Source organism: Rousettus aegyptiacus, unplaced genomic scaffold, assembly GCF_014176215.1.
Source record: "Rousettus aegyptiacus isolate mRouAeg1 unplaced genomic scaffold, mRouAeg1.p scaffold_m13_p_16, whole genome shotgun sequence".
In the NCBI taxonomy this organism is placed as follows: Eukaryota; Metazoa; Chordata; class Mammalia; order Chiroptera; family Pteropodidae; genus Rousettus; species Rousettus aegyptiacus.
The window spans coordinates 40,049,189-40,076,140 of NW_023416291.1; the positions used below are offsets into that span (position 1 = coordinate 40,049,189).

General features: G+C 44.7%; 1 protein-coding gene and 1 pseudogene across 3 annotated transcripts; one reads left to right on the plus strand and one right to left on the minus strand.

Annotated features, from left to right (window-relative positions):
• Nucleotides 1–17: 17 nt before the first annotated feature.
• AKAP8L (A-kinase anchoring protein 8 like) lies at nt 18–26,572 on the minus strand. 3 transcript variants are annotated; one of them, XM_016157736.2, is made up of 15 exons: nt 26,449–26,572; nt 21,301–21,375; nt 17,523–17,555; nt 17,207–17,264; nt 17,024–17,104; nt 14,824–15,277; nt 14,632–14,728; nt 14,480–14,550; nt 14,159–14,222; nt 13,124–13,232; nt 11,538–11,679; nt 11,336–11,441; nt 10,990–11,120; nt 516–611; nt 91–408 (listed from the first exon to the last, which is right to left on the minus strand). In XM_016157736.2, exons 1-15 carry the CDS (start codon nt 26,459–26,461, stop codon nt 91–93), a joined length of 1,848 nt encoding a protein of 615 aa, XP_016013222.1. In that variant the 5' UTR covers nt 26,462–26,572. The 3 variants fall into 3 exon arrangements, with proteins under 3 accessions (XP_016013221.1, XP_016013222.1, XP_016013223.1); XM_016157735.2 differs by having other exon boundaries at nt 18–408; nt 17,024–17,264; nt 26,449–26,570; XM_016157737.2 differs by lacking the exons at nt 91–408; nt 516–611 and adding an exon at nt 6,277–9,561 and having other exon boundaries at nt 17,024–17,264.
• Nucleotides 24,092–24,209, plus strand: LOC118612584 (annotated as a pseudogene).
• Nucleotides 26,573–26,952: the final 380 nt, after the last annotated feature.

Below are 26,952 nucleotides of genomic sequence, written 5' to 3' on the forward strand. Positions count from 1 at the left end.
ACAGACAAACGAAGAGGTGGGATGGGAATAACTTTATTAAGCTCGGCTTCCAGCCCCGGGCGCGCGGGCCCTGCCCGCTCCGGGGCCAAGTCACGGGGCGCCCCCGCCGCCCTCCTCTTCTTCATCGTCGGCTTCCACATCGAGGCCCGGGATTCCGCGGATCTGGCGCTGCAGCGCCCCACCCAGCAGGGGCACGGCTTCCTCGTCTTCTTCGGGGGGCGGCGGCGGTGGTGGCGGGGAGGCAGCTCCGGGAGCGGGCTCAGGGGGTACAGGGGGCTGTGCCGACGCGCCCTCGGCATCCTCCACGCCCTCTGTCGCTTCAACCAGTGTTCCCTCATCCTGGGCGCTACCCTCGGCGTCCTCCTGTTCCTTTTCCTCCTCAGGGCTGTCGGTGAAAGGGTTCTCGCCCTGCAGAGGAGCAAGGATGCTGTAGGGAGGGAGGATCCCCGGGGCCAGAGACCAGGACTAGGGGACCAAGATGCAGGTGGAGCCGGCGCCAGGCGCCAGCGCCTCACCTTCAGGTAGCGTTCCAGCTTCTTGCTGATGAGTTTGTTGTTGAGGATGCTGCGGGCCACCATGAGCGAGGACTTCTTGGACTGCTCCATCATGAGCTGCGGGCAGGGCAGGGTAGGCGGGGCTGGAGAGGGTGCTCTGGGCACTGAAAGGCCTCCCACCCCACCAGATGGGCACACCTCCGCCTCTACTCCACCTAGATTGTGTAGGTTTGTAAGGTAATGTATTTTGGGTACAAGCTTGAGGCCACCTTATAAGCATGGCGCCAAAACCTGATTTTATCATTGCTCAAAGGCTCCTTCCTGCCACACCATACTTACTGTATGCTAACTGATTAAAGGCCTGTTTTTACAGCTGTATTGGAGAAATCTGATTTACTTGTACAAAAATCATAAGCAACAAGTGAATAGATTTAAAAACCTACTAAAATCCAAATGTGCAAAACATAACGAGCCAGCTGCCCTAATATGCACATAACTCTTAATCAACAGGGAGAATATAAAAACAGGAATACAAATGGAAATTTATTTACATGATACACATCCTTTTAATCCATAGGCATCCAGGGATGAATAAGTACACCCAAAAGGCAAGATTTTAAAAAGGCACTTCTACTCTATTGGCAAGAAGCTTAACTATTATATTTTCTGGAAAGCAGTTTGACAGAATTTATCAAAAGTAAAAAATTGTCCAAGAAATTCCTTGACTCTATCCTATCTTTAGACTTGGAAATGTGCATACACAGTGGTTCTACTAGTGAAAATCTAAGGTATCTTAACAGTTCAATAGAAGAGTAGTTTAACAGATCATACATTAAAAGAACACTATGCAGTCCTTAAAAATAAGGCTCCTCTCTCTGCTGGCAAGATAATAAAGATGTGTGACACCATTTGTATAGCTGCCAGAGGCTTTGTCTGGGAGGACTTACACCAGAATGCTAGGTGATTTCCTTTGTGGTGAGAGTACAGGCAAACCTAAAGTTTCATCATTTCAAAGGTAATGCACGTATAAAGCCATAAGTAGAAAGGAAACAATAAAGCCATAAGCAGAAAGGAAACGATAAAGCCATTTTTGTTGTGGGGGCGGGGGGGACAGCTCCAGGACCCCTACTCAACTCCAACCACCTCTTTACATCATCATTCAGAAAGCCATCTCACTTGCTGCTTCTAGTCCCCCTTCCCTGCTTTCACCTTTTTTTCTTTACACATTTTCTCTACCACTTGGGGAAAATATTAAAAGGCTTCATGCATACTCCTCCAAAGGAAACAAGTTAAAGATGCACAGTTAGGATACTATTACAGACCAGTTCCTCTCCAACTCTTTTTCACTTGCCAACATATTCTCCCTGGATGAGCACTTACGGACACACCACAGTGTCTCCCAATTGAGGCACATTTATATTGTTTCCAGATTTTCACTGCAATAACCAAATACCACCAGAATGAACTAAAATACTTCTATGCTGGTGTTTTTAATTCTACCAAACAGGTTCTCCACAGGGAGAGTGCCTAAGTACTCTGCAGAAAAGTTGTAAGCCACGCTTCCCTCCACCTATATTAAAACAATGTACTTGTCCACTGCCTCTCCATCAGCATCAGATGTTATCACTGTGGGGTATTTTTGTGCGTCTCATGGCATGTCCCTGTCCACCAGCAAATCCAAGTGCTCTGATATGCACATTGGGCCACCTGCCCAATATCTTTATGCAGTGATCTTCTCCATGGCCTCTGGGTTTCCCTGCTTGCTCAGGAAGGCTTCCTTTAACAACAAGGTAAACAATCTAAATTTTATTCTTTTTTTACATTTAAGATTTTTGGACTTTAAATATATGGTATGAAGTAGGAGCCACCTCTCCTTTCCAAAAATTTATAAGATAAACCAGTTTCCAGCATTGAATTGATAAGAGGTCACACCCCTTACAAAACATATGCAAAAAGTAGGGTTTTCCTTCTAAAACTTATTTGATGGCAAAAAACAAGCTGACATTATGTTTCTGTACCATCCTTATTTATCCCACCTGTACAAGTCATTTGAAGAATTACTGATTGCTCAAGAAGATACTTTCCCAGATCCTGCTAGGTAAATTAGTGATCGTACCATGTAGCTGTTCTGAAATCCAAAATTAATTGTTCTGAAATTCAAAAACATCTGGCCCTAGGGTTTCAGATAAGAGACCGTTACTGACTTTGACAAATACTAAATTTCAAAACACACTGGGATCTTTCACTAGACTCTACACTGGTTACAGTTTTATTACTATGCTGATATCACTTTTTTGTTCTTCATAGCAATGGCTTTGTCATAAGTCGTATCGCCTAAAGCAAGGCCCTGGAATCAGTACTGCTTTTTGCAAAATTTTCTAGGCTACTCTTAGATTTACCTCTATAAATAATACTTTAATTTAAGCCAGTCCCTTCCCCAGAATGACTGGAATTGTAGTCTACATTAATGTAGGAGAACTGGTTTTTGGTTTTTTTTTGCTATTAAGGCTCCCATCTAAGAATATGGTATGTTCCTACATTCACTGAGGTCTTGTTTCATGTCTTTGAAGTTTAAGATCTACATGCATAGTTATTTCATACATATTGTAGTTACTGTGAGTAGATTTTTCCATTCCCCCATTTATGTTTCTGTTTATTACAAGAGTGGAGAAAAACTAGTACTTTTTCTATGTTACCATGAATTCCAACCCCCACTTACCTAAATTTATGAATTCTAAGAACATTTTGCTGGAATCATTCAGCCTTTCTAAGAATATAACCATATCACTTGCATATGAAGTTTTAATTTCCAGTATTTTATACTAATGTTGCTTATTTCTTACTGAACCATCCTTGCATTCCAGAAATAGTATATCACATATTTATAGTATATCACATAGTTATAGTATATCACATATTTAAATTACTACTATATTGATATTAGTAATATTTTACTGAACACTTTTATCCTTTAATAATAAATGAATCCACAGTTTCATCATCGTATTATCCTGATTAGATTTTTTCCATTAAGGTTAAAAGGCTTCTTGAAAATGAATCTGAGGATAAACTTTCAGCATGGCAGCCTGAACAGCTCTGTGGATCTGCTCCCTAGTGAAACTAAAGAAAACGATAAAGAATGAAAGCAAAAAAAACCCCAACCGTTTTCAATCTCTGGAAATGGTCATAAGAACATATAACAAATGAAATATTTAGTGAGGAAAAGCTACTGAAACTCAGAAGAAAATAAGTTGTGGTGGCTGAAACATTATCTGTAGCTTCCCTGCTTTGCAGCTAAGCATGATGTAAACTCCACTACAGATGGTGCTACCAAAAACACAGACCTCCACTGTCTCTATCCAGCTCACCACAGTTGAGGGCTATATTTTCCCAGGAGGGACAGGATATTAATATCTAGCTACCTGCTGTTGAGGCTAAGCTACGGGGAAATTCTTCTGAGAGGTGGGGGCTGCTTCTTCTATCCAAGCCCCACTCATGGAACAGAGGCTTGACCTTTGGCATAGCATACTGAAAATATGCTAAATATGCTATAAAGCAGAGGTCCCATGTGGGAAGAGGCAAACCAAACCAAGAAAACTAGTGGCTACAGCTGCCTTCTCAACCCCTCTCTTCTAAAGCAGCAGTCACTCAAAGAGAAGTCTTCCATTGTCATCACCCCCCCACCCCCCCCCCACCCCCCCCCGCCCCAAAGCCAGGGCTCAAAGATTTTGCCCAGGGAGAAAGGAAGGCCTTAAAACAATGAGCTCTCAAATCTCTTTCTAAAGAAACTTATTTCATTTGCAAGAATGTGGAGAAGTTTAAGGGCTCTCTCAAAACAGTGGAACTTGTATAGAAAGGCAATTTAAAGGAGATGGGTAGATGTGATAACAATATGAACTTAAACATTGGCTCCTAGGTTACCAGAGAGAACCAGTAAAACAGACATCTAAGAAGAACCTCCCTAGGCTCAAAATCAATCTCATCAAACAACGCCCTTAAAAATCCCTTTAAAGAGGCCCAAATTTCATTAGATAAGATTAGGGAGCAATTTAATGCCTCTAGGCATCAGCCAACAATTTGTGGAGTTTAATAGCTGAGTGTAGTCTGGGAAAAAGATAAAGACAGCCCTGTCAAAACCACTGTCATCCCAGGATAGCTGTGCACTTGCCCATGCCTTACTACTCCAAGGCACAGTATCAGAGGCTTCACACTTTGGGGATGAAAAAGAAGAGATTTCGCTAAAATAGTCTGACTAGTCACTAGACAAATAGACAAGCAAATACAATAACAAGATGGGGAGGTAAGAAGGAAAAGGCATGATGACACTGACTCTTTGAATAGAGAGAGATATCAATAAAAGAAATGGAATAAAAGAAACAAATACAAATCTTGGATCTGAAAAATACAATAACAAATGAAAATTTCACTAGAACCTCAACAGATTTGAACTGGTAGAGGAAAGAATTAGTGAATTAGTAGATCGATAGAGATCATACTAATCTGATGAAAAACAGAAAATAGAATGAAAAAAAATGAATATTCAGTCCGACAACCTTGGACACCAGTACATGAACCAACTGCATCATGAAGCACTGAAAGAAAAGAGAAAGGAGCAGAAAAAAATATCTGAAGAAATAATGGCTAAAAACTTTACAAATCTGATGAAAAACTAATCTACACATCCAAGAAGCTCAAAAATCTCCAAATAAACACAAATCACACATTTGAATCACTATTAGATTAATAATTACTAATATTTTACTTAGCACTTTTAGTCCTTAATGATAAAGTAATCTACGCAGTGTTGTCTTGGTAGTAGTATCCGTATCAGATTTTTGGAATTAAGGTTAAAAATCAGTTTTGAGGATAGACTTCCAGCACAGTAGCCTAAGAAGCTCTGTGGGGATCCACAAAGACACATCACAAAAATGCTGAAAGCAAAGGCACTTTCACACATCTGTGTTTTTGCAAAGACAAGAATAAAATCTTAAAAGAAACGAGAGGAAAATAAATCACTTCCCCTCCCCTTTAATTCTCCCCTCTTCCACTTCTACCTTTGACCTACAAGACTGTACAAAAAATACCAAAGGAAGTTCTTCAAGCTGAAAGCAAGTGATCCCAGACATTAAATAATGTGAATCCATATGAAAGAACAAAAAAGGTAATTATTTAATTATAAAAGACACTATAAATGCTTATTTCTCTTCCTGTCTTCTCAACTGACTTAAAAAGCAGTTCTATAAAATATACATAACTGTACTGTTTGACCTATAACATATAGAAATGTAATACATTTGCCAATAACAGGACAAAGTTGGAGGGCTGAGTAAAGCTGTATTGGGATAATAAGGAAATGACTACAGATGATAATTCAAATCCCCAGGAAGAATCCAAATGAAGAGATCCAGAAGAAAAAATAAGGCTAATATTAAAGCTAGAAATATGTAGGCACTTTCCTTGTTTCTGTCAGCTTCCTTAAAAGAAAAAAATATAATTACGCTGCATTATATTACTGAATTTGTAACATATTGATGTAATGTTTTGTATCACAATAACAAGAAACCATGTAAAGAGCTACAGAGAATAAGTTAATCTCAATGATTAAGTTATTATATCTGAAGCAGATTTTGAAAAGTTAACATGTATAAGGTAAGGCTGAGAGCAGTGGTCCCTAACCTTTTTGGTACCAGGGACCAATGCTCCTATTAAAATCTAATGCCTTATGATCTGAGGTGGAACTGAGGTGGTGATGCTAGTGCTGAGGAGCAGCTGCAAATATAGATGAAATTTCACTCTCTCTCCTTCCGCTCACCTCCTGCTCTGCGGCCCAGTTCCTAATAGGCCATGGACTGGTACTGGTCTGTGGCCTGGGGGTTGGGGAAGCCTGGCCTAGAGAATAAGAAAGTAATGCCCAAAGACGTAGTACAAAAAAATTACTGAAGAAATTAAAATATTACACTAAAAATATTTAATACAAAAGAAAGCAGTTAAGTGGGACTAGAAGAGCAACAGATATAAAAATCCAATATTGATAACATTATGTGTGAATGGATTAACAATCTAATCAAAATGTACAGATTGTCAAACTGTATAAAAAAACAAGATCAAACTATATGCTGTCCATTAGAGAGACACCACAGATCCAATAGATTGAAAGATGGGAACAGATATACAAACATCAACCATAAAAAAGCCGAACTGGGAATACTAATATCAGACAAAATAGCATATAAAACAAAAAATGTTACTAAGATAGAGAGGGACAATTTATAACGATAAAAGGGCCAACTTATCAGGAGAACAAAATTATAGCTGCATCTAACAGAGCACCAAAATATGTAAAATAAAAATTGACAGAAATGAAGAGAGAAACAGACAATTCAACAATAATTGTTGGAGATTTCAATATCCCACTTTCATTAATGTAGAGAACAACTTGGCAGAAGATCAATAAGGAAATAAAAGGCCTGAACACTATAAAACCTATAACATATCTACAGAACACTCAACAAAAGCAGAATATACATTTCTCTCAAGTGCACAGGTACATTCTCCAGTACAGACAATATGCTAGGCCACAGAACAAGCCTCAGTAAATCAAAAAGGACTGAAATGATATAATGTATGTTTCTGACCACATAAAATAAAATTAAAAATCAGTAACCAAAAGGAATTAAGGATATTTACAAATGTGTGGAAATTAAATGACACCTTAAATAACCAATTTGTCTAAGAAGAAATCAAAGAGAAATTAGATAGTAACTTAAGATGAATGAAAATGAAGACATGATGTACCAAAAATTATGGGATGCAGTGAAGGCTGTATTCAGAGAAAACTTTATAGCTATAAAAGCCTAACATTAATAAGACTACTAACTTTCCACCTAGAGAAACTAGAAAAAAAGAGTAAACTAAACCTAAACACAACTAGAAGGAAAGAAATAATGAAGATTAGAGTGTAAATTAATGAAGTAGAGAAGAGGGAAACAGAAAAACAATGAAACTAAAAGCATGTTCTTTCTAAAGCTCAATGTAAAACTTAACAAACCTTTAGCAAGATTGACCAAGAAAAAAAAGATTCAAATTACTAGAATCAGAAATGAAAGAGGCAGTACTGACCTTACAGAAATAGAAAAGATTATAAAGGAATACCATAAACAATGTATGTAATAAATTAGGTAACTTAGATGAAATAGACACATTTCTAGAAAGACAAAACCTACAGAAACTGATTCAAGAATAATCTAAATAGACCAATAACAAGTAAAGAAATTGAATGTTATTTAAAAAAAAAAAAAAAAAAAAAAGTGCCCACGAAGGAAAGCCCAGGTCCAGATGCCTTTACAGGCAAGTTCTACCAAATTCTTAAAGAATTAATACCAATTCTTCACAAATTCTTCCAAAAATCAGAAAAGGAGGTAAAACTTCTGTATTTATTAAGGCTAGTATTACCTTGCTACGAGAACCAAAGACATCAACAAAAACCACAGACCAATGATCTCTTATGAATACAAATGCAAAAATTCTTAACAAAATACTAGCAAGTCCAATACAACAACATATAAAATGAATTACATATTATGACCAAACAGGATTTATGCCAGGGATGCAAGGGTGGTTTAATACCCAAAATCGATTAATGTAATATACCACACTAATAGAATAAAAAACAAAGCCACATGATCATTTCAACAGATGCAGAAAAAGCATCTGACAAAATCCAACACCCTTCCAGGATAAAAACACCCAGCAAAATAGGAATTCATCAACCAGATAAAGGACATCTATGAAAAATCCACAGCTAACATCATACTAATGGTGAAAGACTGGTGCTCCTCCCTCCCCGCCAAAATTAGAAACAAGATAAGGATGTCTTTTCTCACTTCCCTTCAATACTGTGCTGGATGTTCTAGCCAGGACAATTAGTCAAGAAAAAGAAAAGGTATCCAGATGAGAAAGGAAGTAAACTATCTCTTTTTGCAGATGACTGATCTTGTACATAGAAGATCCGAAGGAATCCACTAAAAAAGCTATTAGAACTAAAACAAGTTCACTAAGGTTATAGAATACAATCTCAAGAAAAAAAATCAATTGTATTTTTACACACATGCAAAGAACTCAAAAAACGGAATTAAAGAACACAACTCCCTTTACAATAGTATCAAAAACAGAATACTTAGGAATAAATTTAACAAAAAAAGTATAAAATCTATACCCTGAAAACTACAATATGTTGTTCAAAGAAATCAAAGACCTAAATACAGAGAAAGACACCCCTATTCATATATTGGAAGACAATATTGTTGAGATGGCAATACTCCCCAACTTGATCTAAAAATTAAATAATCCTATCAGAATACCAAGTTGGCTTCTTTGTAGAAACTGACAAGTTAATTCTAAAACTCATGGAAACTCAAGGATCACAGAATAGCCAAAACAATCTTGAAAAGAGGAACGAAGTTGGAGAATTCACACTTTCTGATTCCAAATCTAACTACAAAGCTTGTGTGGTACTGACATAGGGATAAATATATAGAACAATAGAGTAGAATTTAGAGTCTATAAATAAACCCAGGTAGCTGTGGTCAAAAGGTATAAACAACCCAAATGCTCAAACCGATGAACAGATAAACCAAATGTAGTGTTATCCACACAAGAGATTATTTTTAAGCCACATAACAAAGGAATGAAGTTCAGATACATACTACAATGTGGATCGACCTTGAAAACATTATGGCTAAGTGGAAGAAGTCAATCACAGTAGACCCCATGTTAAGTGATTCCAATTATATGAAATGTCCAGAATAAGCCAATAAAGAGACAGATATTATTGATTGCCTAAGGCTAGGGGAGCACTGGTGGTTAGGGAGTGGTGGCTAAAAGGTATGGGGTCTCTTCTTGAGGTGCTAAAAATGAGCTATGATTGATTGTGGTAATGGCTGCACAACCGTGAATATATTAAAAACTACTAAACTGTATACCTTAAATGGGTGGCTTGCATGGTACATCAATATTTCAATAAAGCCGTTACCAAAATAATCAGAAGCTTTCCATTCATTTCTATAGTCTGAAATTTTAAAATACAGAGTAATTAAATTATATTCGAATTATCTCTATAAGCCAACTATTTCTGGTGCCTTCTTAAATATCTTTCATCACCTTTCCAAACCTCTTTATGGTTACCAATTGTTATAGTTTTTTCTTTTTTTTCTTTTTAAACTTTTATGGTCAATTTTGAATTTATACTTTACTAGCTATCACTCACTTCACTTCACCTGGATTGCCTAAAAGTTAATGTCCACCTTCTGAAATCTGCTCTCTGCTTTCTCCCTACCTTTTATAGCTCCCAACCCAAGAATCAGGCTTTGGCAGAATCCTTATAGCTTCTCTGTTGCCAAAGCCAATGGACATTTTCCTTATCTTCCAGCTTTTGCAGTGAATCTCCAATCCTGAATCTCTTCAACCACTCAAGCCAGACCCTTAAACCCCATCCCACTGTTGAGAATTACTGCATGAGAAAAACCAGAGATGAATTCAATGGGCATAGGAAAAGGCTGATTAATGCTATTTCCCCTTGGCTGCTACCACCTGCTCATAAAACCTTTCAGCCTCCCCCAGGGAGATGGCAGCCAGGCCTCTCTCTAGCCCAGACCTGTTCTTAGCTTTCTCTCTACCGCACAGGCCCTCCACCCCACCTGATCTCTAACAGCCACTTCCAACCTGGCATATCATTCATTCAACCAAAAACTACCTATTCTAGCTCCCGTGCTAGGCATCGAGGATACACTGGAAAATAAGATGGAATTTGTTCAGTTTCTTGCCAAACTTGTTCCTTTTCCTGTGCCATACCCTGCCCTCCCCTTCTTAACATCACTATCCAGTAGGTACTCAAACCAGAAATCTGATATATCCCAGACTCCTGGTCACTCATTCAAGCCAACCTCCTGTTCGCTTCCTTAAACAGTTCTAGTCTGCCTTTCTCTTCATTCGAAAGGTGGAGGCACACCTGTCTTGACACTGCAGCAGCCCCTCACTGGCCCCCCACCTCCCTCCCACACCAGGTTCCCAAAATCTCTAGTTCAACACCAATTCTAATCCTGTTCACCCTCCATTTACAAACTTTGCTGCCTAGAGAAGCAAGCCCAGACCCCTCCCCTCAGCTCAGGCCTAGTGAATCAAGTCCAATTCCTCCTCCATCAACATGTGTACTATATACTTCTTTGGTTTCTGAAGCTAATTTAGGCATTGGCCTACATGCACATGGAGGTCCCCATATCCCATAACCTACTGATCCTTAAAGTCCAGCTTTGATACCATCTTTTTCCGAGCAGAGCCTCCTTCTCTGCCCCTCTCTCTGTAGTTGCGCTAACTGCATTGGGCTGGAAATGTCTATATGTGCCTGCCCCCCACATTACCTGCAGTCCCTCACCAGCATGGAGAGGTTATAACCCCAGGACCTACCCACGATGCTGGAAGGGCACTGGTGGCCACTCACCCTGCGGTTCCGGTTGTGATCCATGGTCTTGAGGTGCTTTTGGATGATCCCAAACTGCATGGGAATGAAGAGGTCACAAGCTGCGCAGTGGGCTGCCTCCACCTTCTTCACAAAATGCTCCATGGCAATTTCTGTGGAGGAAAAAGAGGGTCACCACTGGTCCCAGGTGCCTAAGACAGACCCAGGAATTTGGGAAAAACACCAGACCAGCTCCCCACTTCACCCTGCCACTTCCTTGTGAGCCTGAGGATGTTCTCACTGACCCTCCCTAAAGGAAAAACGGTACCATGACCAGAGAGAACAGGCTGAGGCCCTGCCAAGTATGAGTGAGATGAAACCTCCTCACCTTGTGTTAGATCCTGGTCTCTGTAGATCTGCTGGATCAGACCATCAAGATCCTCCACAGTTTTTCGGAGCTCCTCTGTCTTCTTGGTCTTGTTGGTGACATACTCCTGCCAGAAACATGGAAGACAGACCAAGGTTCCTGTGGGTTGCTCTATATCTTGAGGGGCCGAAAAGTGAGGAGCAGCCGTGCCACTTAGGCTCACCTGTAGAAAGTCAGCCGTCTGCTTGGGGAGCTTGGTGCCTACATACTTAAAGTGCTCTTTGTGGAACTTGCTATCAAGGTGGCTGGCCATCTCATCTTCATAGAAGGTCCGGTATTTGCAGAGAGAACACACAAACTGGATCCTGCCACAGGAGGGAAACGAGGGGCTGAAGCCTTAATGGTCCCACAGAATAGTGCTGCTGCCTCACCCAACCCAGCTGCAAGGCTTGAAACAGACCTTGCTCACGGGCCTTTGAAGTGTGGTCCCAGCAGGGGCACAAGCTGGGACCAGTGGGTTTGGGAGCAGAAAGGGACAAAAAGTCTGTAGGCTGCAGTTACTGCAACATAGGGGACAAGGAAGGAGTTCTTCCTTCCCACAGGCAGGAGGCTGAAGCCTGAGGCAGCAGCTGCTGCAACAGGCAAGGAGTCGCTGGAAGATTGCCGGAGAGCCTCTCTACCAAGGTTGGGCAGGAGCTTGTGCACTTGGCCCAGCTGGGGACCGGAAGGAAGGATGCCCTGGCATGAGCCAGATGGCCCTGACGCGCAGAGTGGAGTACGCAGTCCCGAGGCAGGGCCCGAAAAGGTGCTGCATCTTCCTTCTGGGGCCTGGGGGACTGAAAGGCCCAGCCCATCCTCTGCTCAGGGGTGGTGCTGGGAGGGATGGGAGGCAAGCAGGCCTGGGCACCTGCTGCCTCATCTTCCTCTTCTGAGAAGAGACCAGTCTGAGCTGGAAGGAGGGCGCCCGCCTGGCCTGCCAGAGGGCAGCCTGGAGTCACCTGAGCGAGGTGCTCTGTCTGGGCCTGGTGTCCACAGCAGAAGCCCGGGGTCTGGGGCCTGGGCTGGAGCAGGCCGCCGTGGCAAGGGGCGGAGAAGGCCGGCCGCCACCGAGGCCTCGGGGCGGGTCCCTACCTCTGCCGGACGTCCTTATCTGGGCCACGGGGTCAGCTTTGTCTGGAGAGCCCAGGGGCCGGGCGCCGGCGAGGCTGAGGAAGGTCCAGCAAGAGCAAGAGTCTGAGGCGGAGGAGGAGGAGGCAAGCGCCAGTGCGGGAGCCCTGAGGGCAGACAGACCCGACCAAGGGGCGTGAAGGGCTCAGCCACAGATAGGCCCGGCCTGACAGGGCCAGCGGGCAGGGCAGAGGGCAGGCCCAAGGCTGCCATAACCCACAGGTGCTGCCATCTCTCCTGGGTATGGTGGCGACCTCTTGGCAGCTAGCTGGGGTGGCACAGGAGCCTTGAACCTCGAGTCTCTGATGAGCCGGCCCCCTCCCGCAGGGGCATCAGGCCCCCAATGCACTTCAGAGCTCGTGTGCCAAGTGACCGAGCGCCGGAGTTTCTGGGCAATGGTGCCGAGCAGTGTTGGGTCTCAGGCCAAAGACGCCAGCGGTCACCAGGTGGCCGTAGAGGGACAGGGAACGAGTCAGGTCTTGGGAACTGGGCCTGGCGGGAAGCAGGGTCCATGCACGGCTGAGCAGGTGGTGGCTCCCAAAGGAGGCCAGAGGGCGGTGAGGCAGCAGAGCTATGGCCCTCCTCTCCTGGCGGCAGCCTCATTGCGAGGCAGAGACAAAGGGGTGGAGGGAAGCTAGTTACCTTTCCACCATGCGGTCTCGCTGCCGCTTCTTCTGCTTGTCCTGGCTCTTCTTGCCTGCCTGTAACTTGTGCTTAGTCTGGCTACTCTCATCCTGGGCACTTAGGGATCCTGTGGGAACAGAGGGGCACAATCACTGACTTGGCTCTGTCAGGTCGGGGCAGGCTCTGTGGCCTCTGGTTGGATCACCCATCATCTGCTCCAATAGGTCTATTCTGAGAGCAGCTATTGGAGCAAGGCCTCTGGCCACGAACAGGTGGGTACCCTGGGGTAGATGAAGAGTAGTTTTGGCCTAGGCCCTTAAGAGGAGAAGACATGTGCTGATGCCATCACTCTTCAGGACACCCACGTTCTGCAGAGTGGGCCATGGGGAGGCTGGAAGGCAAAGAGAGGCTGTCTCGGTGGGAATAATGGCACAAAATCAGAGGGGTCAGGTGATGAGATGCAGGGAGGCTGCTGCTGGCTGGATCCTAAGTGCAGCCCCCAGGAGCAAAGATCCCAAAGCTCTCACAGCCCTGCCCACCCCTCACTGGGCACCGCGGCAACAGTGGGCTGAGGCTGGATTTACTGTTAGATACCTGCTGGCGCTCATCACTCAGGTGGGAGAACATGGACTCCCAACACAGGGGCTGGAGAGAGGTGCTAGGGGAGAGGACATGCAAACCAGAGCAATAAAAACTGCACCAAGGTTCTCAGCTCAGACACCGGTCCCTGCAGACTCAGACTGCATGTTACTGAGGGACTGAGGGCAAAAAGTATACTTGGGGTTCCCTGACACTTTTGCTTGCTGGCCCCACCTTAAGTCAAAATCAATGAGCTAGGCAAGGGCCAATACCACCCATAGACTCTGCCTGGGAAGAATGGGGGCAGAGCAAGAAGGGAGCACAGAAAGAGCAGCCCGTGCTAGCATATACTTGATCCTGTAAGGGATGGCCCAAGTGGCCCCATTTCTGCCACAGCCCTGCCCTAAGCCGGATCCCTCCCATGATGAGCACCTGAAGAGCTGCCCCAGCACTCAGGCCACTCAGAAGACTCACCCTTTTCTGCGTCCTCTTTGCCATCTTCCTTCCCCTCCTCTTTTCCCTCTTCATCTTCCCCTTCCTAAGACACGATTTCAAAAATCTAATGTCAAAGTGTGTATAGTTATTTATAATGGCTCTAAGCGACAAGGACCTCACATCCTCCCAAAGCCCTTGCACAGAGGACTCATCCCGACTCTGGCAAAGCAGCCTGCCCACAGCCTTGCTCCCTCTACCATAGCCCCCCACACTGAATATAGAGCCACCTCAGGCCAGCCTGTGGCTCCCATGATAGATAGCCCACTGTTCACCAGCATCCCTAAGGGCAGGGCCACTTACCGCTCTGGAGCCCTTTTCCACAGCATCTGCGCTTTCAGTGCCCTCTGCAGCTTCTCCCTCAGTGCCCTCATCTAGAAGGTAAAAGGAGGGACACTTAGCCCAGGAGCCACAGGGGGCAGGAGGCGGGGGCAATGGCCAGTGCCCCAGCTCACCGTTCTCTGAGTCACTGTTGTCTGAGCAGTCGGTCCGGAAGGCTTTGCTGTCTGGCTCGTCAGGACTACCACACTGCTTTCTCTTCTTCTTCTTGGTCTGGGTTAGAAAGAGAGTGCCAGGTCAGGGCAGGTGGCTCTGGGTGCCTTCTGCAGTCCAGTGAAGAGCTGGGAGGGACAACTTCCTCCACTTACCCGAAAGTCGGCTGTGGTCCAGGTCTTCCAGGTCCGCCTCATCTGCTTCATGCCATTGCCAAATCCAAAGCCAAAGCGGGAGCCGCCTGGGAAGGCGCCACCCCCACGCATGCCCTGGAACATGCCGTACTCGGGGATGATGTTCTGGGAGAAGAGGGAGGGCAGCCGGGGGGCACCAGGCATGCACTGGCCCCGGGCCCCCATGGGGTCTTCCCACATGCGCCCATAGCCTGAGGCCATTGGCCGGCCACTCCGGGACTCACGGGCCCAGCCCTGAGCCCGTGGGCCAAAGGTGTCGCCACCACGCATGCGGAACTGGTCACGGTAGGCATCATACTGGCCCTCGTAGGCCATTTCCATCTCAGGGTCAAGTTCGCCGTAGTCGTAGCCTGACCGGTAAAGGTCACGCTCATTCAAGACGGCCCTTGAGTCACAGGCCTCGTAGGAATCATATCTGCAGAGATAGGTGGCAAGCATCAGGAAGGGCCACAGGTACTATCACCCCTGCCTTCCCCCAAAACTCACTGTCCTGAGGACAGGAAGCCCTGCTCCAGCACCCACCCACCCTGCTAAGGAGATTCAGTGTTCAGACATGTGAGATAAAAAGCCTCTTAGGAGTAGAGTTCTAAAAGAAGGAAAGGCCTCTCAGCTGATGTCTCTAAGCCTGCATGTTGCCACTTGCCTACCTGGAGACCCTAAGAAGGGATGACAACTGGGGTAAAGTAGGTCTCAGGAGCAGAGACACCCCATTGCCCTTAGCTCTTTGGAAACGTGCGCGTGTCTGTGGTAATCACAACACCCAAAGCGCTGATAATGCCCAAGAGAAACCCTGTGCTGGTCTCATCCCTCATAGCTGGGGTAACCCCCAAAACCCGCCAATGCTCCTCACCACCCAAAATGGGGAGTGTTTCCCAGGAAGACACTGCGAGCTTGCCCAGGCACTAGAAAAATCACATCAACCTGGAGCCTAGGTTGGGGCATCAAACTCTACACAGCAATGGGGAAGGTAGGTCAAACCTCCTGCGAGGGGAGAGGGGGCACCACAGAGAGCTGTTCTAATTGTGGCTGCAGCCCACAGGCCCAGACGCAGGCACAGGAAGCAGCCAGTGCTACCTGTCACTCCACCCTTCATCCCTGCTCCCTGAATGCAGGCTGTGGAAAGATGGTATACAGGAAGCAGCACAGGATCCACATGGCCACTGAGACAAGAGCCAAGCCCTTCCGAGCCTTTGGCAGCCTCAGCTCCAAGCACCATGGCTGCCAGGCATAAGAGCAGAGGATGTGCATGGTGGTTCTCCCCAAACTTTTTACTTGTTACAGAGCTCATGCAAACAAGTCTCCTTGGTACCATCTGCTTCTCGGTAGCCCTGGGGTCTCACTTGATCCCACCAATGTCTAGCCTAGCTCCTTCTTACTCTCTATTCTCTCCCATCTGTCAGCTGGAGCCATTAGGCTGCTCCATTTCACCCTGTGCTAAAATTCTGTGTGCCCCCTTTACTGAAGCCTCTCACTAGGGCACAAGAACTCCTGGGCCAACACCAGTTCAGGCAGTGACAAACACCCACAATATGATACTGGGGAGTAGGACAGGTCTGGGTGCCAGGCCCAGCTCCACCACTTACTCCTGGGAGCCTTCAGGCAAGGGTGTGTGACCTGCCTATGCCTCATGTTCCCCATCTGCAGAAAAAGGGTGGTGATAGTTCACAGGGCACTTCTGAGGCTAAATAGGCATATGTCTGACAGGCACTGAAGAGTGGCCAGGAAGCATCCACATCTGTCCCAGCCCACTGTGGTCCGCCCCAAAGGCTCATCCCACTCTTCACACCCAACCTAATCTGTCTTGCCCTGACAGCATGCAGGACACAAAGTCTCATGCGAACTCCAAATGGCTGTCTCCAGAGGGAAGGGCCACTTAACACTCTGCTCCTAAGAGCCATTTTGAGGGTACAGTGAAGCCAGTCTGGTCATGTTCTTCCCCCTATAAGCTGTGGGAGAGGCTGGCCACCAGGCAGTGGAAAAAGCGGGAACAAATGTGAGGGAAGGGAAGCGCAATAGACCCCCGGCAGTCTCTGGGAGCCCCAGCAGCAGAGCAGGAGGTAAGCAGCAGACATGAAGGTGGTTCAGAGAGGGAGAAGCCAGCAGGCAGCAGGCAGGAGGTGCCTTTGGCAGAGCCTCAGCCCCTAGGCAAGTGCCCACTCACCTTTCTCCACCTGAGCTGTACACGCTTCCTTGTATCATGTCTGTCTCCAAATGTGGCACCATATCTAAGCGCTGGTTAATTCTGGATAAAACGGAATCAGCACTGGCGCTATTCACAGCATTAGGGTTTGCATTTGTGTCAGAGCTAGGCATATCCCAAGAGTTTGAAGTGGCCATACCATACCCATAGTTGGTAGTGTTATCCTGGCCATAGCCATAGCCATAACCATAGTTCTCATAGCCTGCAATGAGAGACAGATAGAGATGGTGGGGGCAGGATGAAGAGAGACAGAGAGACAAACACAGAGACAGGCCGTTTTCTATCACAGAGACAAGCTGGGGACTCTAGCCACCCAAAGCTGGAGGGTTCTATCTCTCCCTACGAGGCTTCCCAAGAAGGAACCTTCCCAGAGCCTAAAGGCACCCACCCCACCCAAAATGCTAAGCACATACCAGCTTAACTTAAGGGAAAGGGGAGCGATCATGGGAATAATACTTGCCTCTGTTTGTCCCAGAGTTCCAAGTTCCATATCCTATAAGAAGTAAAAGAGTAATTACATCTACAATTGCTTACAATACAATGAGCGTTTAATTCAGGCATAAATGAAGACAATAACTCCCAGTATCTGACTGCTGCAGGAAAGTGAACCTGCCCTTGAGAAACCTGGAGTTTGAGAACACCACATAAATGATCCAGGCCACTCGTTGCCTTGGTGTTCCACTTTCTGTGGCTCTGACTATCTGTTATTCAAGGAGCCTCCCCTTCACGACACTCTCAGCTAAGGAATTTGGCTCCTATACTTCTCTCTTAAGGAGCCAAAATGAGATTACCCTTGATCCCTACTAAGCACCAATCAGAGGAAAAGAGAAGCAGTTTCTGGTGCCATCCACAGATTCTGATATTGAAGAAGCTCAGCAGAGCCTATATCCACTCTAAAGTCATGTCACTCAAATTGTCCAACAGAACCATCTGAACAGAGAAACTGACTACTCTAGTTCCTCAGATGTCTGCCTTAACAGGAAGGGCCACCAAGCTCTTGAATTCTCCGAGTATGCTGTGCTGGAACACACCAGCAGAGGGAAGGACAATACAGACACAACTCCAATCTGGATTATAAGCTAAATACGTTCTGGAGTTTAAAATAGCACATGAAAAAAAATCATTCCTTCAGAAACATAAAGCCACTGAGAACTGACAAAGTACAAAGCTAAGTGAGAACTCTGAGTCAAGAAGACATGCTTCTGCCCCAGGGGAGTCCACTAGAACAAGCGACCACCTTCCCAGTGTCTCTGGTGAGAGCCCAGTCACCTCCTACTTCTGGTTCTCTCTGCCCTGCAGAGGAGCCATGCTCATCCCAGGGCAGGACCAAAGCTCAGTGAGACAGTGAAATGAACAGCAGAATCTAGCCACAGGGAAGCAAAGGTGCGCACAAAGAGAAGATGAATAGGGGGTGGGAGAGGGGGATGACACTTTAGATGACTGTTATGTTTAATGAATGCAGGCACGAGAGAGCTCCAAAGCAAAAATCCTCTTTGTCTGGGGAAACCAAAGAAAGCAGAGGCTTCTCATTTATTCGTTTACTCAACAACTATCATCTTGAGCACACAGCAGATCTGGGCACTATTCAGGCCCAGAACACTGCATGTTAAAGGAGAGAAACACTAACCAGTGAGCAGCAATAGATAGCCAGGAGTGGGAAGTCACATAACGAGTGAAGAGGCTGGCAAGAGCCACACAAAGAATAATGCACACATAGCCCTGGCAGTTAACGAGAGCCTAGGCACAAGGCTGTCTGCACCAGGGACAGTGGACAGTAAGTATTCAAAAGGAGACAGGACTGGGAGGCAAAGGCAGACCCATTAGGGCTCTGCCTGTGAGGCTAGACTATGGTCCCTAGGGGTTCAGCTGCTGAGGACCCACCAGAATGGCAAGGAGGCAGGAGCGGGCGCTGACTCTGCAAACAGAAAGACAGGCTGCTGGTCATTAGGACCGGCTCAGATAAACACACCATACGTAATATGCTCAGAACAATCCAGACTCCCTGATGGGCTCCCCAGCTGGGTCCTTTCAAGTGGAAGCCTTTGTCTACACTATTGCTTTTGGGGACCCCTGAGACCTGCCCCTTCCAAAAGAACATCCAAACTCACTTCCATTCCCAAAAAAGTGAGACCACTGTTGACAAGGACAATTTTAAGGACAAAATTATTTTAAAAAAGAAACGAGAAAAGAGAAGATGGTCATAGTAAGTAATACCTATAGAGCAAAGAAAAAATAGTAAGCGAAATAGCTCATGTAGCCATCAAAAAAAAACCTATTAAGCATTATGTAGCACAAGTAAATGTCTCTAACAGTAAGCAAAATAAAGCAGGATATAAAAATTTATCCACCTATAAATTATTCAACTACTTAAGATTAATATGATGATGAAAATTAAATATTAAAATGGTGGGCTCTTGGTTGACTTTTTCAAAATGTTATTTAAATGCTGTTATGTCACTCTTGCAATTTAAGCCAGAAAGAAAAATAAAACTGTCCTTCATCTTTCAAAACATGATTGTCTACATAAATACATAGGTGTAAATGTAACACAATATGTGCAAGATGTGTATGTTAGGAACTATAAAACACTAATAAAGAAATCAAAGATCTAAATAGATGGAGTATCATGGAATGGAAGGCTGAATATTGTTAAGATGTTAATTTTCTCAAACTAATCTATGGCTTCAAATCCATCCCACTCAAAATCTCAGAAAGAACTTATATAGAAATAGACAAACTGATTCTAAAATTTATATGCAAAAATAAAGGGAACTGAACAATCAAAGTTAATTCTAAAGAAAAAAAAAACCTGGAGGATTCACATTAACTGATTTCAAGACTTACTATATAGTAATCAAGACTAGTACTGTAGGAAATTGAGACAAATAAATCAATGGAACAGAGAGAGAATCCAGTCAACAGATCCACATGTTGAACTGATTTTCAATAAAGGTAAAAAAGAATCTTGACCTATACTACACATCTTGTAGAAACATTACTAACTCAAAATGAATCAAAAAAATAAATGTAAAATTTAAAACTATGAAGTATCACCTAAAAGAAAACTTAGAGGAAAATCTTTCTGATCTTGGGTTAGGCATAAATTTCTTAGACACTGCTCTAAAATCACAATCTAGTAAAAATTGATAAATTGGACTTCATTAAAATGAAGATTTTCCTATTCTCAAAAGACTGGCAGGCCAGAATAAAGAGACAAGCCAGAGTCTGGGAGAAAATATTTGCAAATGGCACATCTGGTAAAATGCTTGTAACAAGAATATGTAAACCAGAGGGAAAATAATTTTAAAAAGATGTGCAATTTGGTACTATGTTTGATTAAAAGAGCTGAGGCAGGAAGCGCAGAAGAGGGAAGCCATGCAAACCAAGTTTCTCCTCATTTATCAACTACCCACACCTCCTTATTCATTTTCAAAATAGTTTAAGTCTCCCTCTCCCACAGAGACTAGTTGCTAATACTTCAGGGACTTATGTCCATTTACTCAGTGATTCCTGAGGAATGTCACCATGTAGGCTCAGTCTTTCCTCAGACCTTGGTAGTAAAACAAATTACCCATCTCAGCAACCAAGGCATTACCTTTATTAATTTTAAAGAGGGCTCTCAACAGACACTTAGGGTTACAGACCACAGAACAACTGCTTTATCAGAATATCTATAGATCTCATCAGGTGGCTACTTCTAAATTTGATTTAGTGTGTCTGTCCACACTTAAGGAATGAATCAGATTTTCCTTCAAACAGGCGTGCAAGGAGCTGCCTGGCTTGAGGAGGCCTGACATCTCTAAATGTCTGCTACGTTTAGATAGGCAGCCTTTCTAGCACAGCAGTCCCCTGCACTATACTGGAGCTAAGTTAATGGCTTGGTTTCTGCTCAAACCAATCCTTTAGACTTTGATTGGCCACTTTCCTTCCCAGTCCCTCAAGATTTTCTGAAGCCAGACCTCTGTCACAGATGTCTAACAAAATGTTAAGGGGTCGATGAAACCAGTTTCTGGCCCCCAAAATTCCAGCTTGCTTAATTAACAATACAGGCATCTCTCCCAAAAGTGCCTCCAAGGGGAGCACTAGCTACTCTAATAGCCTACCATACCACTTTATACATGTTTGGATTTAGAAAAGCAAGACAAGGTGACAGCAAGTCCAAAGGCAAGAGGACACCAGACTGCTCTGTCACTAGAAGGCAGAACATCAACGCTCTGGTTCCCAGGGCCCACACTTACCATAATCACAGGTAGGCTGAGCACTGGTGTCTGAGTACGTCGACTGCAAAGTGGTTTCAGATCCCTGGACAAAGCCTAAACATATGCACAGTGTGGTTAATTTCTTCAAACAAACCACATGATGGATGACTTAAGAATATCTTTTAGTGTAGACTGGCTGGCTGGCAGGCCCTCACCTCACTGGAAAGCCACCATAAACTCTAGCTTTTGAACACTTTAATTACACCTCCAGAACACATTAACCAATGGAAAGGCAAGCTATGTTTAATTTGCTACACCAGAAGAACTGGATAAAAATTTTCAAATACTTTAAACCAGTAACATGTTTTGATAAATGAGTACCTAAATTATCATTCAATTAAATGAGAAAAATATTTATATCAAATCACTGATATATTAGAGGTGTGCTGCCTCCAATTAAAACAAGGACAGGGTTAGTTTTGAATAATGTTAAGACAAATAATACTCTCCCTCTTATCCCAACTCTGTAACCAAAACTGTTTTGTATTTTTTAGTTGACGTTTTAGTTTATATACGTTAAAATGTATTACCTCTTAAAAGTAATTACTTGGGGTTGCATGTTTATATGCAATATTATATATTATTTCCTATTTCCTCAACTCAAACTACTTCTCAACTTACAATAAATTATTATCAAGTAAGGAAAACCTGAACCTCTATCAGGAACTACTGTTCTTAAATGCTGACTGTAATGGACTATGATGAAACCTAACATTATCTTTAAAACATTAAAAATAAATTTTTTAATGATTTACCCACAGCACTAAAATTATAACAGATATCCTAAGAAATGATATTTGCCTATTCCCATCAGAGCCAACTCACGACCTAAAAATTAAAGCCAGCGCCTCCAATAACTTATTTTCAACAAAAGCATACACCAAGTGCCTTCCCCTGGGGTGGGCATTCACTTATTTGTCAACAGTCTCTCTAGTTCCTCTCTTAAGACCATAGCAACAAAGATGACAGCAATAGCAGCCAACACTGAACAAGTGTTTCCTCTGCAGGGTGCTAAGAGTTTTACCTGCATTATTTCATTTTGTCCTCAACACTGCCAACAAAGGGGGCAGAGCCAAGATCCCTTATCTTGCAATTTCACAGTCCAAAAAGGTCTATAAACCAAGCACTCTCCTCAAATGTGGTGTAATACTCATGTGGGGGCAAAACTGACCTGTGAGCACAATCACGGTCTTTTCTTACCCCATTTGGCACAGAAATAATGCATTTAATTTATCAGGTGCTGGCCCAGATCCCGGTGGAGGTGCTGTGGAATCTCTTCTCAAGCTAGAATTCCAAAACGCACTTAGCTCCAAGGGTTTCAAACCAGGATAGGTGGACCCCACTTTATCTTTACTTTTCAGAGGGAAATAAGAAGTAAGAGGGAAGGAGAAAACCACAAGTATACAAACCCAACCCTATTCACTTTCCCTAATTAAAGAGGGTACATTCAAATGAATTCCCTCCAAAGACCAACTACCTTCCGAGATGCCCAAATTCTTAATGATTAACTGTCCACAAGAAACAGTGAAAGCATTCTTCAGGTAGTAGTACAGTGTGGGGAAACCTCACAGTGTAAAAAAGTACCCTCCTGCTTTCTCATACTGTTTGCTCAATCAGCTTCTAGAAACCTGTTTGTTCAGCAATAGTGCCACTAGCAAAATGGCCCCAGACTTCCCCAGACTTTAGGGAATGCAGTTTGTAAGCACTGCACCTGCAAGTGGAACCTACCATACACTGACAAGATACATACTGGAACACAGTATGAAAGCTGCAAAGCAAAAGCTCTGTAACTATTCAGGGGAGGGGAACCTTGGTTCTTTCTTCACCGAGAAAAAGGAAAGAATCCATCCAACCTTGAGTTCAATGGCAATTTTTGCTCTAGTTCTGTCCTCCCCACATTAATATTCTGTTCTACAATACTATCTCCAGGGTAGGACTTTCTTTAGCCAGTTATCCTCCAATTATGAGTAAATTCTTTATTGTGGGGTTCATAAACTGTCCTCTTCTTGGTTTGATATACCAGCCTAATCCGTTCTGGGTAAAAAGCTAAAATAAGCAAATTTTTGGTCTTATAAAACTAAAGGTCGAACTGTGGATTTATGATAAAGATGCATCACAGACCATCCCTCTTGGCCAGCTTCTCTCACATCTTTTTACACAAAGATATACAAAGTTTCACAGTTTTATTCTCCTTTTTCTGAAAGAGGATACTATCTGGTGGTAACCAGCCTCCAAGATGGTCTCTAATGATTCTTGTCTCCTGACATTATATTGTCTCCTCCTAAACTGATAGAGGTAGGCAGTGTAACCAAAAAGATATTGCAGAAATAACTGAGTATGACTTCTGAGGCTTTGACTTTGTTCACTCCGGGGGAAACTAGCCACTGTATTGTGAGAACCTGCTAGCAGGCCTGTAGGGAGGTCCACATGGTGAGGAACCAACAGCTAGTATGAACCTACCAGCCATGTGAGTTTGAGCCACCTTGGAGGTTAGTCCTTCAGCCCCAGTGAAGCTTTCAGAAGACTACAGTCCCGACTCATACAAAATGTAATCTGAGATCCCAAGCCAGAACAATCCGGCTAAACTACTTGTGTTTTCTTAACACAAACTATAAGATAATAAATGTTCCTATAAAAACAATGGTAGCATTTCAGACCTTTGTTTTAAGGTCTGAATCTGGATTTTTCTGTCCCTTTTTCCCATTGCTCTCATCTTTCCCCTCAGTGTCCTTTCCCAAATACACATAAACTAGGTTCAAAAGCTGGACAAGTCTTTGGCCATGCTACCCTGAACATGCCCAATCCTGTATGATCTTGGAAGCTAACAGGGTTGGGCCTGGTTAGTACTTGGATGGGAGACCACCTGGGAAGACCAGGTGCTGTAGGTGCAAAAAATTTAAAAAATAAATAAATAAAAAATAAGGGAGTGTAAGTTGACAAGGTCCTTGCAATCTGTGAGGTCAACCAAGGGTTGCCTTGCCTAAAAAATAAATAAATAAATAAATAAATAAATAAATAAATAAATAAAAAGGCTGAACAAGTTATCAGAAAAATAAATTATTTTAACCACCTTCTATAATAATAAAGATAACATTTGCTACAAGTCTTCAAGAAGTTCTCCTTCGAGACAAAATAGCTATCCTGGATGTGACTTAAAATGCCCAACTTGAGTGGTCTGCTTCTTAAAAAGGAAAGAATACATTACAAAGCTACTGTGGTTTTCAGTTGATCAAAATCAAGTAAAATTTAATCATTACCTCATTAGCTTGACTACCTCAGTGCTCACTCAAACCCAGAATTACAGCCTACAAGATCTGGAGTTGAAATTCAGACTTGGTCATTAATGGACCTCTCTACTCGGTTTCCTTCTCTGTAAATATAAATGCTCCCTTATTAACTTACTCCACAACACAGCAGTCTGGCTCCTAAAAACCACAGAACTGTCTTCCAGTTCTCTGTAAGGCTTGGTAAAAAAAAAAAAAAAAAAGGATTACAACTCAATTCCAGGGATGTAACAACCCCAGTGACTTTCTTCCTGAACCAGAAAAGCTACAAAGCTAGGGCAGGGTTGCCCAACTCTGGCACTACTGATTTCTGAGACAGAAAATTCCTGTGAGGGCAGTGGAGGTGGGGTGGGTTGGGGGGGGCGCATCTTACCTTTGTAAGATGCTTGACCTCTACCCCCACTGGATGGCAATAGCACTCCCTTCCCATATGACAACCAAAAATGTCTCCAAACGTTGTTAAATGTCCCTTGGAAGGCAGAATCACCCCGGTTGAGAACCACTGGGCTAAGGGGCAGTTGCCTGAAAAACCAGGGTTCTTGCCAAGCTCCTGACCTAGGAACCAGAATAGGGAGGAGGCCTGGCACCACTTCCTTGCCTAGGCTGACATAAAGCAGCCTATGGAAGAGCGTAGAGACTCAGGTTCCATTCTCAATCCTGAACACTCCAAACAGAACACTCCAAGTGTGGTATGGTAACCAGGCAACCACACATAGTAAGCCTAATACTCCCATCAAAGGGGGGAGGCCTAGTCTATTGCTCCTGGCTGAGCAGCCTAACTGGTTACTGCCAAGGCAAACCCAGCAGTCCAATTCACCCAGGGATAATTATAATTGCCCAAGTATATCCCATGCTAACCGCCACCCCCCCTTCCCGCCTCTCCCCAATCTCATCATCCACCAGCCCCTTTGTTCAAGTCCCACTGACTTCCCTGGTGGTTATTCTAAGGAGGTAGGCAGCTCCTGTGCCCCTGGATCTTTATGTCAAGGGCTCCCTTGGACGGATATCCTTAACTCCCTTAATCTATTTGGGTCTCTGCTCGCACGTCGCCTCTTTGAGGTCTCCAACTACTCCATGTAATAGAACACTCCCTCAGGGTACTGACCACTTCAGAATACATCCCATATTCATTCGTTTGCCTGCTGTGCTCTGCCCTGGCCTATAAAATGCTTGAAGAATTCTTGCCAGTATTCCAGTGCCTATTCAGCACCTGACACGATAAATTTTGACAGATGGTAAACAAATTACCGTGGAAGCCAGTCATTCCTAGCCAGGCTCAGGCTCAGCCTCTCAGGGCCCAAGGTGCCCCGCTCAGCCCAAATCCTCCAAATACTGATTCCTCGCCCTAGGGTCTGGCGCCTCTCCCAGCCCGGGGCAGGTACAGGGCGGGGGAAGCTGCAGCATCTCGCAGGGACACTGCGCGAGAGAGGGGGCGACAATGGCGACGGCAGCCGAGCCCCGGCAGCCGAGCCCACTGACTGATCGGAAGAGCCGAGACCCAAGAAATGGCCACCTGACGCGTCGTGGTCCGAGAAGGCCAGGCTGCAGTGGAGGTTGGGAGAGACCTAGGGCGCCAAGGCCAGGACCCACGGAAAAGGGCGACATAAGCCAACACCTCCAGCGGCTAAGAGCCGGGACGCGAGAGTGCCAACACAGAGAACTGAGGCGCCAAGGCTTAAGGGGCACGAACCTGAGGAGACAGGCCAGCGGCGCCATTTTGTGACCGCAAGAGAGGACAGACAGTGTCCAGGCTCCGGGGTAGACGCGGGTGAGCCCAGCACTGCCCTGGCCCTTCCGCGTCCCTCCCCACATGGAACCCGACCACCAACCCTACCGGACACACCTGTGTAGCTCATGGCAGCACCGACCACTGAATCCGAGGACTCCGCAACTGCTCCGCTAGTCCCACGCTGCGATAGCGGCAACAATCCCCCGGGCCCTTTCTACACACAACCGAGCCCCGCCTCCCGACCGCATTGGCTCGCTCCAGGCTCTGTATTCACGTCTATTGGGTCATCTCACTGTCTATCTCGGCGTATCCCCATAGCAATGGTTAAGGGTCCTGCCAATCCCATGAGATCCCTGCCCTGTCCCGCCTTCCGTTATTCCAAGCCAGCGGTGATTGGCTGAGAAAAGCCGGTCTGGAGGTGGAGTCCTGTGGAGTTCGAAGGGGCGGAGCCATGCACTACGGAAAGGCCTGAGGCTCAAACGCAACCGGGTGGGAGGAGCGTCTGTACCCTGGGGACCCACCAGAGGGAGCCGGGTCTACAGCGCGGGGCACCGCTCCAATCCCGACTCTTGCTACCGGGGTGCTGTGCCAATCTGGGATAAGTTTATAACATCTCTG